General features: G+C 60.8%; 2 protein-coding genes across 6 annotated transcripts in view; one reads left to right on the top strand and one right to left on the bottom strand.

Moving 5' to 3' along the window:
- The window catches only part of SLC6A9 (solute carrier family 6 member 9), a 17,491-nt gene extending 7,575 nt beyond the window's left edge, over nt 1-9,916 (top strand). For all 5 annotated transcript variants that reach the window (XM_057390620.1, XM_057390624.1, XM_057390622.1 and 2 more), the window contains 12 exons: nt 3,636-3,792; nt 3,950-4,081; nt 5,110-5,362; nt 5,440-5,572; nt 5,986-6,120; nt 6,200-6,303; nt 6,381-6,618; nt 6,707-6,841; nt 7,096-7,195; nt 7,405-7,505; nt 7,695-7,865; nt 8,091-9,916. In XM_057390620.1, the coding sequence (XP_057246603.1) occupies nt 3,636-3,792; nt 3,950-4,081; nt 5,110-5,362; nt 5,440-5,572; nt 5,986-6,120; nt 6,200-6,303; nt 6,381-6,618; nt 6,707-6,841; nt 7,096-7,195; nt 7,405-7,505; nt 7,695-7,865; nt 8,091-8,303 (1,872 nt within the window). In that variant the 3' untranslated portion in view covers nt 8,304-9,916. The remainder of the gene's footprint in view (nt 1-3,635; nt 3,793-3,949; nt 4,082-5,109; nt 5,363-5,439; nt 5,573-5,985; nt 6,121-6,199; nt 6,304-6,380; nt 6,619-6,706; nt 6,842-7,095; nt 7,196-7,404; nt 7,506-7,694; nt 7,866-8,090) is intronic.
- A 472-nt stretch (nt 9,917-10,388) lies between these two features.
- On the bottom strand, nt 10,389-14,583 carry B4GALT2 (beta-1,4-galactosyltransferase 2). Its single transcript, XM_057390625.1, has 6 exons — nt 14,197-14,583; nt 13,607-13,842; nt 13,343-13,533; nt 12,954-13,076; nt 11,821-11,925; nt 10,389-11,685 (listed from the first exon to the last, which is right to left on the bottom strand). The coding sequence occupies exons 1-6, from the start codon at nt 14,510-14,512 to the stop codon at nt 11,535-11,537; spliced, it is 1,122 nt and encodes a 373-aa protein (XP_057246608.1). The 5' UTR covers nt 14,513-14,583; the 3' UTR covers nt 10,389-11,534.
- Between the last annotated feature and the right edge of the window lie 746 nt (nt 14,584-15,329).

A 15,329-nucleotide genomic window follows, 5' to 3' on the forward strand; every position in this document is an offset into this window, starting at 1 on the left:
CTCCCTTTTTCTCTTTTGTGGACATCAGTGAGCAATGTCAAAGCTTGCCCTGGCCCCTCCGTGGCACTCCAGGGCAATGCTGGTGCTGCTGTGGGTGGTTCACAGGACACGCTTGGGGCTGTCACTGGGGCTGGACAGCCTTCTGCACTGAGGGGTGGTGATGGCTGCGTAAACTCCTGGGAGGTCCTGGGGTTTGGACCTCATCTCTGCATTACCCAACCTTGGGACTGTCCCCAGCACCCATGGATGGTGCTGCCACTGCCCAGGCCATGCCAGATGCCTTTTCCATCACAGCATGTCTCTGCTGTGCTGCRACAGGGGCAAACATGGGACTGGGCACCGAAGAGAGAGGGCAGGGAGAGTTGGAGAGTTAGGAAATGCGGGTGGGGCTGGCTGAGCCAGGATGAGCAGGTTGSCAGGGCACAACTTCTGCAACCTCTGATGCAGGAATGACACTTGTGGATTCGTTACCCCGTGTACCAGGGATAAGGAGCGCAGGGCCTGATTGCAGGGTCCCCAGCACCCAGGATCAGTAGACAGCCAGCAAGGGCACCCAGGACACCCCCTCTCTAAGTGACCCCATCCCTCCATCCCTTGGGACCCCCTCCTCAGACTGGGGTTCATCTGCCTCCACCATCCTGGAAGAGCCACTATTGTGGCAAATGATATTATTAGCATATTTTTTTCTATCTTCCAGCAGCCCCTGCCTAATACAGCCATGATTTTGTTGCCATCGCCATGGCAATGAACAATGACATCAAACTGATGACATCAGGTGTATTGATACCCTGTGCTGGCGTTGCAGGGGCAGCCCTGACAGCCTCCCAGTAGGAGGCTGGATGGAGAAATTGGGGGTCCCTACKGGTGCAGGGCGGGGCTGGATAAGGTTTGTGGAATATCCCCGTGTGGGCAGTTTGAATGGGGAAAAAAGAGGAGGAGGTTCATGCTGGAGATGCCTCCCATGAGGACATCTCCTTCCAGTATCGGCCCTGCCACCACCACAAGCTTCCCAGCCATAAATCAGGGCCCCTTAGGGAAGTGGGGGGCATCCGGGCACCCCAGCCAAGATGTCATTGTGTGAGGCGATGCTGCTTAGCATGAGAAAGGCTTTGGTGCCAGGCGGGGTGATGGATGATGCCTGCTTTGCTGGACTGGRGAAGTTTTAGCCATGGTGTATAGGGGGTTCCCTGGGGAAGGGGGAGGAAGGATGTCCCAGGCACCCCAAACGTCCCCTTTTGGGATGTTTTGGACCTTCCCTTTTGGAGCTTCCCTTCTGGAGACATTTGGGGTGCCTGGGGCATCCTTCCTCCTCCCTGATGTTATCACCCAAGCCAGGCATTCTTTGAAGCTGCATGTGATTACATGCATGGAAAATTTGGGGCCTGGGAGCCAGTCTCTAGTCTCCCCAGAGACCGCATTGTTGCTGGGTGGCAATCTCTCCCGGTGCATTCCAGCTCTGTCCCATTCCCACAGTGGGGAAAGGGGGAAGTTTCGTCTTTCCAGATGTCTGGGTTCTCTCTATCCACCCCCTTCTTTTACTCTGTGGGGTTGGGAGGGTGGTTAATGAGTGTAAAGGGCAGGGTRACCTTCCTAGATTTGGGGAGGGGGGGTGTAGTGAGCTGATGGGTGAGCATGCGAGTGTTTGCGCACGTGTGCTCGCTTGTGCATGCATGGACACACATGTGGCCTCCCCCTTATTGGGGACAAGTGCACCAAAGCCCTGTGCTGCAGGAAGGGAGGGAGCAGCAGAGGCCTGGCAGTTTCATTGCACGGGTGCCAGGCAGCTCAAAGTTGGGGTGCTCCATGAGGCTTGGRGATGAAGCCAGGGTACCTGAGCAGTGATGGCTCAGAACAGGGATGAGGTCCCCTTTGGCACCTGGGCTCCAGGCTGAGCCAGGGTCCTGTAGTGTGTCTGGTCCCCCCACCAGACCTTTTTGTCAGGGAGGCTGGAGCGTTGCCCCCACTCCTGCTGGCTGTGCTGCTCATTAGGAGCCTCGTTAGTGCGAGCAGCTTAATCAGAGGCTTCCCGATCGGATCAGTSTGCTCGAGTGGGCAGTGTGCCCTGGCATGGGGACACTGCCAGTGTGCTGTCCCCCCGCCTTGGGGACCCCCGAGCCCTGCTCTCGCACAGCACCCCACAATGAGAACCTTTGCTGGGAGGGGGTGTCCCCCAGCAGCCAGAGCTATTGCAAGCTTGTTTCTGATGGACCCTTTGCTCCCGGGGTCAGGTGTGGGCACTCCGGTTCCCCAGCCTGGCACRGCAGCCCATTGCTCCTCCAGCCCTGGCCCAAGTGCCCTCCGATCCCCCCTCGCCCCTGTCCTGCAGCCCCCCCGCAGCCCGCGGCGCGTGCGGGCCCCGCTCGCAGCAGATGGCTTTGTTTGGCAGCGCGGTGCCGGAGTCGCTGGGCATCACGTCCCGGCTGTGCCGGCCCTAATCAAATGATACGGTTAGGTGCACCGCGCCTGCTGCCTGCGCCCCGCCGGCGTGAGCAGATCCAAAGTGACGGCTCCCATTTGTGGCCCACTCACTGCCGGCGTCAGCCACGGTGGGGGGCACATGGACAGGGGGGCAGCTCAGGGAGAGGCATGAGGTGGGCACGGGCGCTGCGGTGTCCGTGGGGGTGACACCAGCACTGTGCAGCTCTGACAGGCTCCTAGGGCTGCTAGCACCCGGTGCTGCTCCTGTAGGAGTGTGGGTGCTGTGGGACCATGGACGGGCAAACAGCACCCTCACTCCATGCATCCTTCCATCACCTGGCCTCAGGTGGGGAGCAGAGGGCTTGAGGCACCCCTGCATCCCGAAATGCTATCTGCTCTTGGCCCAAGCTGCTGGAGCTCCACAGCATCCAYGCAGGATGTTAGTATGATCCCAGGGCTGTGCTGGGACAGAGCGGTGGGGTGATTGATGGGTGCCATCCCTGCCAGGGTAATGGGTGCTCATCTCTGTTGTTGTTGTCCTCCTCGGTGTGAGCTCACATTGTGTGGCAGGCTGTACAAAGCGCCCTTTCTTGCCCCCTTCTGCCCCCCCCTGCCCCCAGTCACCCTCAGTGAGGGACAGCTGGGCTCTGAGGCTGTCCACACAGGAGACCCACCTGCATGGGACCCCCTGTGAGCTGCCCCAAGCGTGGTGCCTTTGCTTGGTGCTGAGCCAGCAGCAGGACCCTGGCTGTGGYAAGGTGCTTTATCTGGGGGGGCACCCAGCCCCCTGCCTGCTCTAGTCACTGCACCTCACTGCCCAGTGAGAGGGGCTTCTGCTTCAACCCGGGGGTCMCACAATCCCCCCCGAGTTGTGGGCAGTGGCCACCCAGCAGGACCTCTCTYGCTGGGCACAGGGAGGGGGGGCATGAGAACAGAGGCCCCTTTGTGCTCCAGCGCCCGGACCTGCTTTGTATGAGTTGCAGGCTCTCCCTTCTCTGCAGTCGGGCTCTGGGCAGAGCCATTCATTGGGGGGGGCCGCCACCACTGCCCTCCCCCTCCTTGGCACTGCCTGTGCGTGGCGGGCAGCGGGGGCAGGCAGGGGGGCGGGATGGGGAAGGATGCCGGGGACCACCCAGCCCCGCTCGGCGGCTGTCACCCTTCCAATGGGGCCAGCGGGGGGGTCCCCAATTGACACATCCCATGGCATCTCTCTGCAGAACGGCGCCGTGCCCGGGGAGCGGGGCAAGCAGGACAAGAGCGTCAAGCGTGGCAACTGGGGCAACCAGATCGAGTTTGTCCTGACCAGCGTGGGCTACGCCGTCGGCCTAGGCAACGTCTGGCGCTTCCCATACCTCTGCTACCGAAATGGGGGAGGTGGGTGTCCAGGGAATGGGGGAGTGGGGTTCCTCTGGGAAGGTGTGTGAGCATGCACCCCGGCCCCGCATGGTATTTCTTGGGGTGGTGAAGGGCATGGGAAGTACAGCCGTGCCTGGGCTTGCTGCCAACTCATCCTCTGGTTCCTGCCCACCAGGTGCCTTCATGTTCCCCTACTTCATTATGCTGGTGTTTTGTGGCATCCCCCTCTTCTTCATGGAGCTCTCCTTTGGGCAGTTTGCCAGCCAGGGCTGCCTCGGCGTCTGGAGGGTCAGCCCCATGTTCAAAGGTAAGGAGCTGCCAGTCCCTGCTGACACACGCCAGCATGGGACRCCTGCCGTCACGGCGTGTGATGGTTGGTGTGGCCCTCACGCAGCATGGGGTGCACGCACACCTCTGGCACCTCACATGGGCAGGTGCAGGCACCTGCGGCTCGTGCAGCCCTGCACACGCGTGCCCTGCGCGCCGATCGCCGTCTGCATCGCGCGGGTCCCCTGCACACGTGCCCACCCTGGCTGCGCTGCCCTGCACAGCCTGCCGTCCCTGCACGCGTTACACGTGCCCCTGCTCACGCGTCGCATCCCCTGCGCAAACCCCAGCCCTGCGCTGGCATCCACCGCAGGCATTACACACACATCCCTGCATATGCCACACGTGTCCCCAGCGTATCACTCTTGCAGAGGCCACTGAGGTCCCCTGAACACGCTGGGGCGTGTCCAGCTGTGGGCATGCTCCTGCATTCCTCTCCCTGGACCGGAGGCAGTGGGTGCTGTGCCCACGTGCGTGCCCTAGCATGGCTGGACCCTGCTCCAGGTGCATCTCCTGGCTTTCTGGTGTGYTCTCATGCTGCTGGCTCCCCTGGCACACGCCCACATGTCATGTCTGAGTGCAAGCGGCCCATGCAYACACTATCCTGTACTCTGCACAGTGGCATACTGAGTGGGGGGTGCTCGTGTATCCTTTGACATGTCACCAGATAACTGCAGGCCTAAAGTTACTGTAGCCAGGAATGATCCCAACCTAGTTGCCCTCTAGCGCTGCAGACCCCAAGGGTTTGTGTGCAGCCTGTGTGAATTGCCACGTGTCCTAGGTGACCCTCAGCACCGCTGGGTTTGTTGGGAGGCAGAGGATTCCATGCGCAGTGCTCCTCACCCCCGTTCCACAGCCAGGTGCCGAGCCGCAGCATGGCTGGCTGCAAGGCTGCTGACAGCACTGCATGCAGCCCACTCCTCCCATGCCACAACCCTGGTGCTGTGCGCCGTGCCCGTGCCGTGCCGCCGCTCCCTGCCGCTCACCCCTCCCCGGTGCTGTTCCCAGGCGTGGGCTACGGGATGATGGTGGTGTCCACGTACATCGGGATCTACTACAACGTGGTGATCTGTATTGCCTTCTACTACTTCTTTGTGTCCATGACGCGCGTGCTGCCCTGGACGTACTGCAGCAACCCCTGGAACACGCCCGACTGTGTGGGGGTGCTGGACGGGAACCTCTCCAGCCGTGCTGCCCTCAACCTCACYCAGCTCCTCAACACCACCCAGAAGCGCACCAGCCCCAGTGAGGAGTACTGGAGGTACTGGGGACTGGGATCAGAGTGGGGGAGGTGGTGATGGGGGGCTCCACTGACCCTGCTACCCATTTCCCATACAGGAGGTATGTGCTGAACCTGTCGGATGATATTGGGAACCTGGGCGAGGTGCGGCTGCCCCTCCTGGGCTGCCTCGGTGTCTCCTGGGTCGTTGTCTTCCTCTGCCTCATCAAGGGCGTGAAATCCTCGGGGAAGGTACCTGCTTGTTCCCTCTCTGGGCCCTTCCCTGTGGGTGTGGACGTGCCTCCTGGGTAGACAGCGTGTCCCCTCTAGGCATAGCCCCTCCYCTGCTGGAAATGAATCTCCTGTTGTGGACATGTCCCCACCCCTTCTGGGTGCAGCTCCTCCACTTTTAGCATTGTCCCAGCCCTCTGTGTATGCTCCTCCCACTCTGGGAAAGGCCCCACAACTGTGTGACCTGGCCACATCCATGCTGGACACAGCTTCTTCCATGTGGCCAAGGCCCCACCTCCTTGTCCATAGTCCCCTCCCTGGACCACATCCTCTTCTGGTCCATCACTCCACACTCTGGACCATAGCCCCAGCCCATAGCCACACCTTAGCCACACCTGTCTGTGTCCCTGCCTCACTGAGGTGCTGCCCCACAGGTGGTGTATTTCACGGCCACCTTCCCCTACGTGGTGCTCACCATCCTCTTTGTACGGGGCATCACACTGGAGGGGGCCGTCACTGGCATCATGTACTACCTGACACCCCAGTGGGACAAGATCCTCAATGCCAAGGTGAGCAGGGACGAAGGGTGGCGGATGGCCGGGGCTGAGCGGGGCTGGGGGCACAGCACTGACCATCTCACTGCCACAGGTGTGGGGTGACGCAGCCTCGCAGATCTTCTACTCGCTGGGCTGTGCCTGGGGCGGGCTCATMACCATGGCCTCCTATAACAAGTTCAACAACAATTGCTACCGGTGAGTGCCTGACCACGGCCCCCCGGCCCTGCCACTGCCCTCATGCCTGCTGCCAGCCCTGACTCCTCTTCCCACAGGGACAGCATCATCATCAGCATCACCAACTGTGCTACCAGTGTCTATGCTGGCTTYGTCATCTTCTCCATCCTGGGCTTCATGGCCAACCACCTGGGTGTGGATGTCTCCAAGGTGGCTGATCACGGGCCAGGCCTGGCCTTTGTCGCCTACCCTGAGGCCCTCACCTTGCTCCCCATCTCGCCACTGTGGTCCATTCTCTTCTTCTTTATGCTCATCCTCCTGGGGCTGGGTACACAGGTAGGTGATGGTGGGGCCAGCATGTTCAGATGGGGTGGCATGGTGGTGCCAAGGTGGTGACATGCTCCCCACTCTGCCCCATATGCAGTTCTGCCTGCTGGAGACTCTGGTCACGGCCATTGTGGATGAGGTGGGCAACGAGTGGATCATCCGCAAAAAGACCTTTGTAACGCTGGGAGTGGCTGTGGCTGGCTTCCTGCTGGGCGTCCCGCTCACCACGCAGGTACGTGACCATGGGACTGTCGCCATGGGATGCCATTGCCATRGCCAACTTCATCAGCCACATCCACTTTGTTGTCACTGTGATGGTAGTGACAGCCAGGGCCTGGTCTTGCCACACCAACATTGGTGACGGTATGCAGAATTAAGTGACCCCATGCTGACTCTGGYGGCTGTGGGAGCAATGTCTGAGTTGTGTGTTGCCCCTACAGTCAGCATGGCTGTGGGGGCAGTTGTACCAATGGGTCTTTCTTCCAGGCGGGCATCTACTGGCTCCTGCTGATGGACAACTACGCTGCCAGCTTCTCCCTGGTGGTCATCTCCTGCATCATGTGCGTGGCCATCATGTACATCTACGGTAGGTGCAGCTGCCTGCAGCCAATCAGATGTCAGGGCTGATCCAGCCAATGCAGGAGGGCTTGGCCCAGTGTCTGGCCAATCAGCGATTTGCTCTGTGCTACACGGGGAGGCTGGTGGGTCCCACAGCAATGGCACTGGGGCTGGAGCTGGGTGGGCAGTGAGGGGGCTTGGGTCATCACCGGGGCTGGTGGTCACTTTTCTCCCCAGGGCACCGCAACTACTTCAAGGACATTGAGATGATGCTGGGCTTTCCTCCCCCACTCTTCTTCCAGATCTGCTGGCGCTTCATCTCGCCCGCCATCATATTTGTGAGCATCACAACCATGGGGCAGTGGGCCGTGGGAGGAGGGGACAAGGAGCCCATCTGGACATGGCACTCCCTGGAGAGGAGTGTGCTGGGCTGYAGGAGAGCAAGCATAGGGCAGAATGGGAAGTTGTGGGGGCATAGAACAAGCTGGCTGCTTCTCGCTGTCTGATCCTGCCTATTCCTTTGCCAGTTCATCCTGGTCTTCACAGTGATCCAGTACCGGCCCATCTCCTACAATGAGTATGTCTACCCTACCTGGGCCATCAGCATCGGCTTCCTCATGGCGCTCTCTTCCGTCATCTGCATCCCCATCTACGCCATCTACAAAGTGTGCCGTTCGGAAGGGGACACACTGCTTGAGGTGGGTGGCCAGGGGCTACACCCCTTTGTCTGTGTCCCACCTGCGGCTGCCAGCAAGGCTGTCGCTCACCTCACTGGAGCTGTCAGCAGTGGCTGTGTGCAGACAGTATCCATAGGGCACCACATTTCTGTGCACTCTTGGAAGCTGCTGGAAWGTTAGTGCAGAGTGGGGCAGGGGAGCATGGTGGGTGCTAATCTTGGGTCCATCCTCTTCCTTTCTCTCTAGCGCTTGAAAAATGCTACGAAGGCAAGCAAGGACTGGGGCCCAGCRCTGCCAGAGCACCGCAGCGGGCGCTATGCTCCGGCGTTCAGCCCCTCCACCGAGTCCCACCTGGAGGTGCAGCCCCTGCAGCCAGAGAAGGGCCAGAGCGAGGCAGCGGCTGCGTCCCCCGTGCAGGGCAGCAATGGCTCAGCCCACAGCCAGGACTCCAGACTGTGACCCACCACAATCCCCGCACCCCCTCTAACCCCTCTTGCACCTTCCGCTGGCGGAGCCTGGCTCCGGGCCGCACCGGACCATGGGGGCTCTCAGCACCCATCCCCGAGACCCCCCCACCTCCTTGCCGGTTAACCCCTTCCGCCCCCGCCCCCGTGGCGTTTGTTAACCCTTGTGTTTACGGTAACCTTTGTGCTCGACGCTGGGACAAGAGAGGAGGGGGCACAGCCCCGGGAGAGCCGGGAGCCAGAGGCACTTTGCAGGGGCCTTGACCTGGGGGGAAAGCACAGAATGGGGGGTGGGATGCTCCCGGGCTCGCACCTCCCTTCCCCAAGCCAGGCAGCCTACCCTGCCATGGGGCACCCTCCTGGCCTTCCTATGGGGAGGACATGGGGTGGGACCAGGGCAGGGCAYGCTAGGACTGCCCACAGCCTGTGTGTGCACAAGGCCATTGTGGCAGGGGTTGGCACTGCAGGGACCCCCAGCCCAGGTGGGCACTCACTGTGGCTCAGAGTCTGTTGGGTGTCACATGCCCACAGGTGGTGCCAGGCACCAGGCCAGCACAGGGAGATGGGGGGGGGCAAGCATGTTGCTTGCACGGGTAGGGGGATCTGACGGCACAAGACACAAGCACTTAGAGCACACGTGTATACACGTGTGTGTCCCTCAGATGCAGCATGGGCACACATGTGGTGTACGTGGGCATGCACATACGCATGGTACGCCGGGGCTGTGCAGGCAGTGAGCTGGTATGCTCCCCTCCATGCACCTCTCCACCCTGTGGCCCCACAGGGGGCTGTGGGTGCCCTTCTGGGTGGCCAGGCATTGCCTACGAAGCTGGGCACAGCCACAAGCAGTGTGGGCACAGCCCAACGCTGCTGCCTGCCCCGCAGTGGGGCAGGAGGCTGGGGAGTACTTAAGCCTGGCCGGGGGGTGACCAGACAGGGATGAGGTCCAGCTCTCCTTGGCAGCCCCAGCACTGGCAGGGGAGGACCCTCCATGGTGCTAAGGGGGAGCAAGATGGACTGGCCTCCCCCAGTTGCTGCTTAGCAAGAGGTACCAGCGGAGACACGAAGGGCTGCACCAGCCCACTYGCTCCGAGCCATCTGGGGATGTTCAGTCCCCAACCAGTATTAGTGGCAGAGGATGCACTGGCAAAGGCCGGGCTGTTTAAATCTGTCTTCCAGCTCCAGCCAAAGGGCTTGGAGCTCTTGATTTGGGGTGGTTGGGGTGAGACCCTTCCCACCCCGCTTGCTCCCCTCCCAGCCAGCATCCTTGTGCTCCCTATGTTGCAGCCCCAAGGCTGGCACAGGGACATGGCACAGCTTGGCACGGTGGCGGGAGGCGGTGGGCGGYGAGCCCCAGCAGGATGTTCCAGCTCCCCGTCCCAAGCCCCCCGTCGTGCCGCGGCGAGGGGCGCAGGTTCCCGCATGGTGCCCGTGCCCTGCCCCTCGAGTCACGCCGCTACTCTTCACCTCTAATTGTTAGCAATAACGCGCGCGTCCCTGGGCAGCGCTGCCTGTGCCAGTGTCTCTGGGCAGCRCTGCCTGTGCCAGTGTCTCTCCTGGTGTAGAGTTCTAAAGTATCCTAGATTTTAATGAGATTTATATTCCTGAGGCTGTGTCCTGCTGTGCCCTTCTTTGGGAACTGTGTGGGGGGAAGGAGGGGTTGAAAAGTTGGGGGCCACACTTCATGGGTGCAGCTCTTTTCCCCTCTGATGCCAGGTGTTGGCACTGAACAGCCAGTCTGGGTCCTGGGAAATTCTTTGCCCTACTTGGACATACAAAACCAGCTGGAGGTAAGGCAGAGGATGGAGGCCAGGGATTTATCCCTGCTGAGGGAAAGCATCCCCAAATGAAGGAGAGGAGAGGGCAGCTGGCTTTGCCTTGTGCATGCCCGTGTGCACTTTGCCCTAGTTAGGCCCGTCTGCATTGCTGACTGAGCAAGGGAACCCCCCAGGGGTGGACAGGGTGAGACAATGGTTCTGCCTCCCAGCCAGCAGATGGAGGTGGCACACAGCACTTCCCCTCCATACGCCACAATTCCTCATCAGGTGGTGCTTTCCCCCACCCAACCCCACAGACTGCCAACTTTTCAAACTTTTATTAAATACAAAACCCCCGGTCTCTACGACCGAACGCTGCATTCAACGTACGCTGAAAAAAGGGTCAGACATTCAAATGTACAAAAGTCGCCGGTGCCCCCCAGCCCTGGCGAGCTGCCCTGCTCCCAACCTCAGTGCCCCCAGCCCCCCATGGAGCGTCAGGGGTGCTAGGGCTCCCAATCCCATGGAGGGGCACAGGGCTCCTGCCCTGCATGGTCCCGGCCTCTCCTGCCTGCAGCCCCCCTGCCCCTGGCCTGGAAGGGGGAAGGCAAACAAGGGGGAGACCTCAAGGGGAAGATTCTCTCCCTGCTAGAGGGGGGCTGCAGCAGCCCCCACCAAGAGGGGCTGAGGGGTTCAAATGAGCCCTATTCCCCCCACAAAAGGGGGGAGGGCAGGTGACGGCAGGTGCAGGCAGGGGCTGCACACACACACACAGCACCTGCCTTTGGGGAAGGGGGATGGGATACAGCTGCCATCCCCCCAGCCCTGGGGAAACTGAGGCACAGCGAGGGGCATTCGCTAACCAGAGGTCTCTGTTTGGCAGAGCTGAGACGGGGCCCGGCTCTAAGCACCAGACTAAAGCAGAGGAAGACAGCGAGCCACGTCTGTGTGCCCAGCAGTACAGGCAGTGCCTGGCCACGGCAGCAACCTCGACCTGATCCTGCCTGCCTGGGAGGCCCGGGCTGCTCCCATCCCCAGCTGGGACAGCAGTGGCTCCAGCACTGGTAAAGGGGGAAGCCTGCACCCCACTTCTCACAGCGCCAGTGGGGACCCTCCAGCTCTCACAGAGCAGCGGGATTTCACCCTCTCCGCCCAGGCTGCAAGGCAGGACTGGGGGCTCCTCACCAGGCCTGGGGTTGCCCCCTCCCTCTGTGCCAGGAGCCACTTGCAGGGCAGCCGGGCTCGTCCACCAACACACCACGTATGGGGCAGGGGTCCTGCAAACACACTCGTGGGGATGGGGGGGACAGAGAAATCCTGGGGACAGAGGGACCGGCTGGGAGGCAGCCGTCTCCAGAAGGCAGCAGAGTAGGCAGAAAACATCCCTGTCCAGTCCTGTCTCTTGGGCTGGGGCAAAACCCGCCATGCCCAGGCAGCCTGGGCACAAGGGGCTCCCAGTGATGGGAGCACTAGCCGCGGGCCAGGCGGGGCGGTGGCCTGCCGATCTCCACCGTGATATTGGTGTACATGGGCTGGCGGGAGATCTCCACCAGCCGGTACTGCAGCGAGCTGATCCCATCCCGCTTCATCGTCATTTTGGTGTTCTGGATCTTGGTGAATCTGGTGGAAAAAAGCAGGATGAGGATGGGGGATGCCACAATGCCAGCAGTGCTGGACCTCTGCGGGGGTGAGCAGAACAGGGGAGCGCAGTGATCGCCCAGAGTTCTGACTGCCCCAGCCCTGCAGCTCACTCACCTCTGTGGGTTGGGCTCGTTGTGTTTGTCGCGTTCATGCTTAATCATGCGGTACCTCCCAATGCGGATGTCGGGCCTCGACACCTTCATGCCATTCAGGGAGATGCTGGGGGCCGGGAGCAGGGTGGGATCAGTGTGTGGGCACTGGGGTGGGACATTCCCCAGCCCAGAGACCTCCAGGGTCAGACCCCAGGCAAAATAAGCCTGTCCCTGGTTAAACAAAGCTGTGCCARGCCAAGATGAGCAAAGCCAGGCCTCGCCCAGGCCAGTGTCATGACCTAGGGTGCCACATGCCCCGCGGCAGTGTGCCCAAAGCGCCACTCCCGACCAGGGACCGGCAGCTGTGTTCCACTTGTGCCGCACGAAGGCAGCCATCCATGTGCAGCCATCCGTCCCTCCCTTCCTCCCTCACTCCCTTCGAGGCCCCTGCCCTCTGCATTCCCCAAATGCCGCTGCCTAGCCCTTTCCTTGGAGCTATCCCCTCAGATCAAGGGCTGCCTGAGCTCTTCCAGAGCTCCACACGCTTTTTGTCCCCCACCCCTAGGCCACCTTTTGTGGAAATCACAACTGCTGTGTGTCCAGGGCTCCCACAGGGTGTCTTGCCTGTCTGGTTACACCCCACTGGCTGCACACTGCTTCCCTGGGCAGCACCATGGGGGAGCCCACAGGAGGTGAGGTGGCTGCTGTCCAGCTCTGGCACCCAGTGCAGGGTGTGTGTGGGGGGATTGGGCTCTGCTCTGCACGCAGCTGTGCTGCTGCCTGCCGGCTGCTGGCAGGAATGACTGTGTGGCTGCTGCATGGCCACCACTGAGATGATGCCAAGTTTATAATCTCAGCCCTGGACACATCCAAGTTTAGCATCCCAGCACACTASCCTGTGGGTGCAGCGCATACCACACTGCAGGGCTTCAGCCACAAGGGACGCAGAGGGGTGCTGGGAGAGGCCAGTTCCATTCATGAGGGTCATCAACCCTAATGTTGGAGTGTAATTCAATCCCTCCTTGATATGTGTCATGGCCCATGCACGTCCCCCACAAAACCGGGAATACCAGTGCTGTGAGACTGCTACGTAGTGCTCATAGGGAGCCTGGTATACCCCCAACCAATCAGTGCTAGTGAGGGCTGGGCACCTACCGGTTAAAGATGTCATCATCCTCTCCTCCCCAGCCCCAGTACTCATTAGGAAAGCCATTGATCTTCAGGAACTGGGATTTGCTCAGCCCAGAAACACCACCAAAGTAGCCGGCATAGGGCAGCCTGCAGGTTGAGAGCAAATAAGTCAGTCCAAGAGACAGGCAAAGATGGAGGTGACCCCCATGGGGACCCCCAGGTACAAGCACCAACCCTTTTCTTTGTCACCCTTCTACCCAGGGCTCTGTGCCCTCTCCCATCTCAGGTTCACAGTTTGAGCCATCAACCTCATGCCTGCTCCAGGTGACAATTGAGGGTGGTTGCCCTGATGTCATCCYAGAGACATATTCCAGCCCTGCCTGGGCAGAAACACCCCAGCTCAAGGCACCCACCTGAATCCAAACTTGTCCATGCCAACAGCAAAGTGCCGTGGCTGCTCGTAGCAGCGATAGAGGTTGCGATCGTCCATGGGAATGAGGTCCACATCGCTGAAAATGAAGCAGTCGTACTCCTCGTCGTCCTTGAGTGCCTCCATAAATCCCACGTTGAGCAGCTTGGCCCGGTTGAAGGTGTCTTCACCGAACTGCAGGGCAGAGCTGAGCGATGCTCACTCGTCCACCCCAGCCCCGCCACCCCCTTGCCCCYGCCCCCCTCACCTGGTTGATGATGTAGATGCCATAAGCCACCTTCTGCCGGCGCAGGATGGGGTGCAGGTAGTGCAGCCAGTACTTGAGGTGGTGCTCGCGGTGCCGGAAGGGGATGAGAATGGCCACCTTCTGCCGGGGTAGGCAGTCTGGGGGGGTGTATTTGCCGCCCTGGCGCACATCAGGGTTCTCCCGCTGCACTCGCTCCATGCTCATGGGAGAGCTGAACTCGATGAGCAGACGCCCAACTGTGAGAGGGAGRGCAGGGTGATGCCCACAGGACAGAACATGGTCGGGGTCATGGTCACCTGCCACTCCTGCCCAGGTAATAAAGCTAACAGCAAGGGGGACATACAAGGGGGACTGGCACTACTGAGGGCAGAGAGAACCCGAAACGTTTCCTAAACGGGCAGAGAGACTGGGCTAACAAAACCTGAAACCAGCTGTCCAGGCTGGGGTTTCTCTACTACTTCACCGGGAAGCCATGCCCAGAGCTCAAGGGGATAAGGATGGCAACCATGGGCACCCTCCTCAGCCCCGTGAACCCTGTGTTCAGAATCAGAGCCCAAATTCACCCCCAACGCTCACCCAGCATGTCTCACCTAAGCCAGGAGGTGTCTCCTGGCAGGGCTGCAAGGGTTTCTCAGTGGCGGACTGGTTGGTGCTGGGCTTGGTGCTGGGRGATGGGGCCTCAGCACCGGCTGGCCCGTAGCTGGGAACGGTGCCGTTGGGGCGGGAGGAGTTGGAGAAGGGGTGGGYGCGCGAGGCATTCCTGGTGTTGAAGCGGCTGAAGAAGTCCAGGTGCTGCGCGTAGACGTCAAAGTAGAGGATCATGATGATGACAAAGTGCAGCAGGCAGAGCAGCAGCACGGCCTTGCAAATCCTTTCCAGGGTCACCCCCAAGAGCAGCCTGGTCATCTTCTGGGCACGGGCAGGCGGACATGTGCGCTTGGCGGGGCAGGGGGGCGGCTCCAGCCACGGTCCTGATCCTGCCAAGACACCTCACGCTCAGGACACCAYGAGCATGAGCCCCCAACCCAGCCCAAATGACACTGGGACAGCAAGAGCAGCACAGGTCTGATGCAGAGGTGGAGGGCTTGCAGGCTGGTGTGCCAGAGAGCACCCGAGGGGGAATGCTGCACCTGGATCCCTGCTCTGAAYGCACAACCATGAAGATATGACAGGTTCTCAGCCCCACACAGCAAGTGCCCTCCTTGCTTTCCTAGGCCAAGACCAGAACAGGACAAACACACTCCCCTGCCCTTTTTTCCACCCAGACAGAGGATGGGAACACCTCCACACATGCCACAACAAGCCTCTATGGACACTGGGCCCTTGAAGAAGGCCGTGCTCTCCAAAAATATGGCTGGCCTGGGATGTCTGAAGAGCACCATAGGTGTCCCCACCAGCCACCCCTTTCTGAGGCACCCCACTTCCCAGTTCCCCATCCTGCTCCCTTCCCAAAGAGCTACACCCCAGCAGCAGCACCAAAGTGGGGTGACAGTGAGAGTCATGCCAGCAGGGGCCCTCCTCGGGGCACCCAGTGGGTGAGCAGCTGCACAGCAGACACCAAGCCAAGCGAAGCTGAGCAGGATGTCCCAGTCCCCATGAGTCAGGGCTCCCTGCCACGTCCAGGAGAGTCTGGCTTACAAGCCAGTRGTGCAGATCCTTTCCCCTCCAGCTGCTGCTGGTGAGGGCCCCTGAGACTCTGGGACTACTGGGAGTTAGGGTCCTC

The sequence above is a fragment of the Malurus melanocephalus genome, unplaced genomic scaffold (assembly GCF_030028575.1).
Source record: "Malurus melanocephalus ecotype Western Australia unplaced genomic scaffold, MMel_1.1 scaffold_28, whole genome shotgun sequence".
NCBI classification, from domain to species: domain Eukaryota; kingdom Metazoa; phylum Chordata; class Aves; order Passeriformes; family Maluridae; genus Malurus; species Malurus melanocephalus.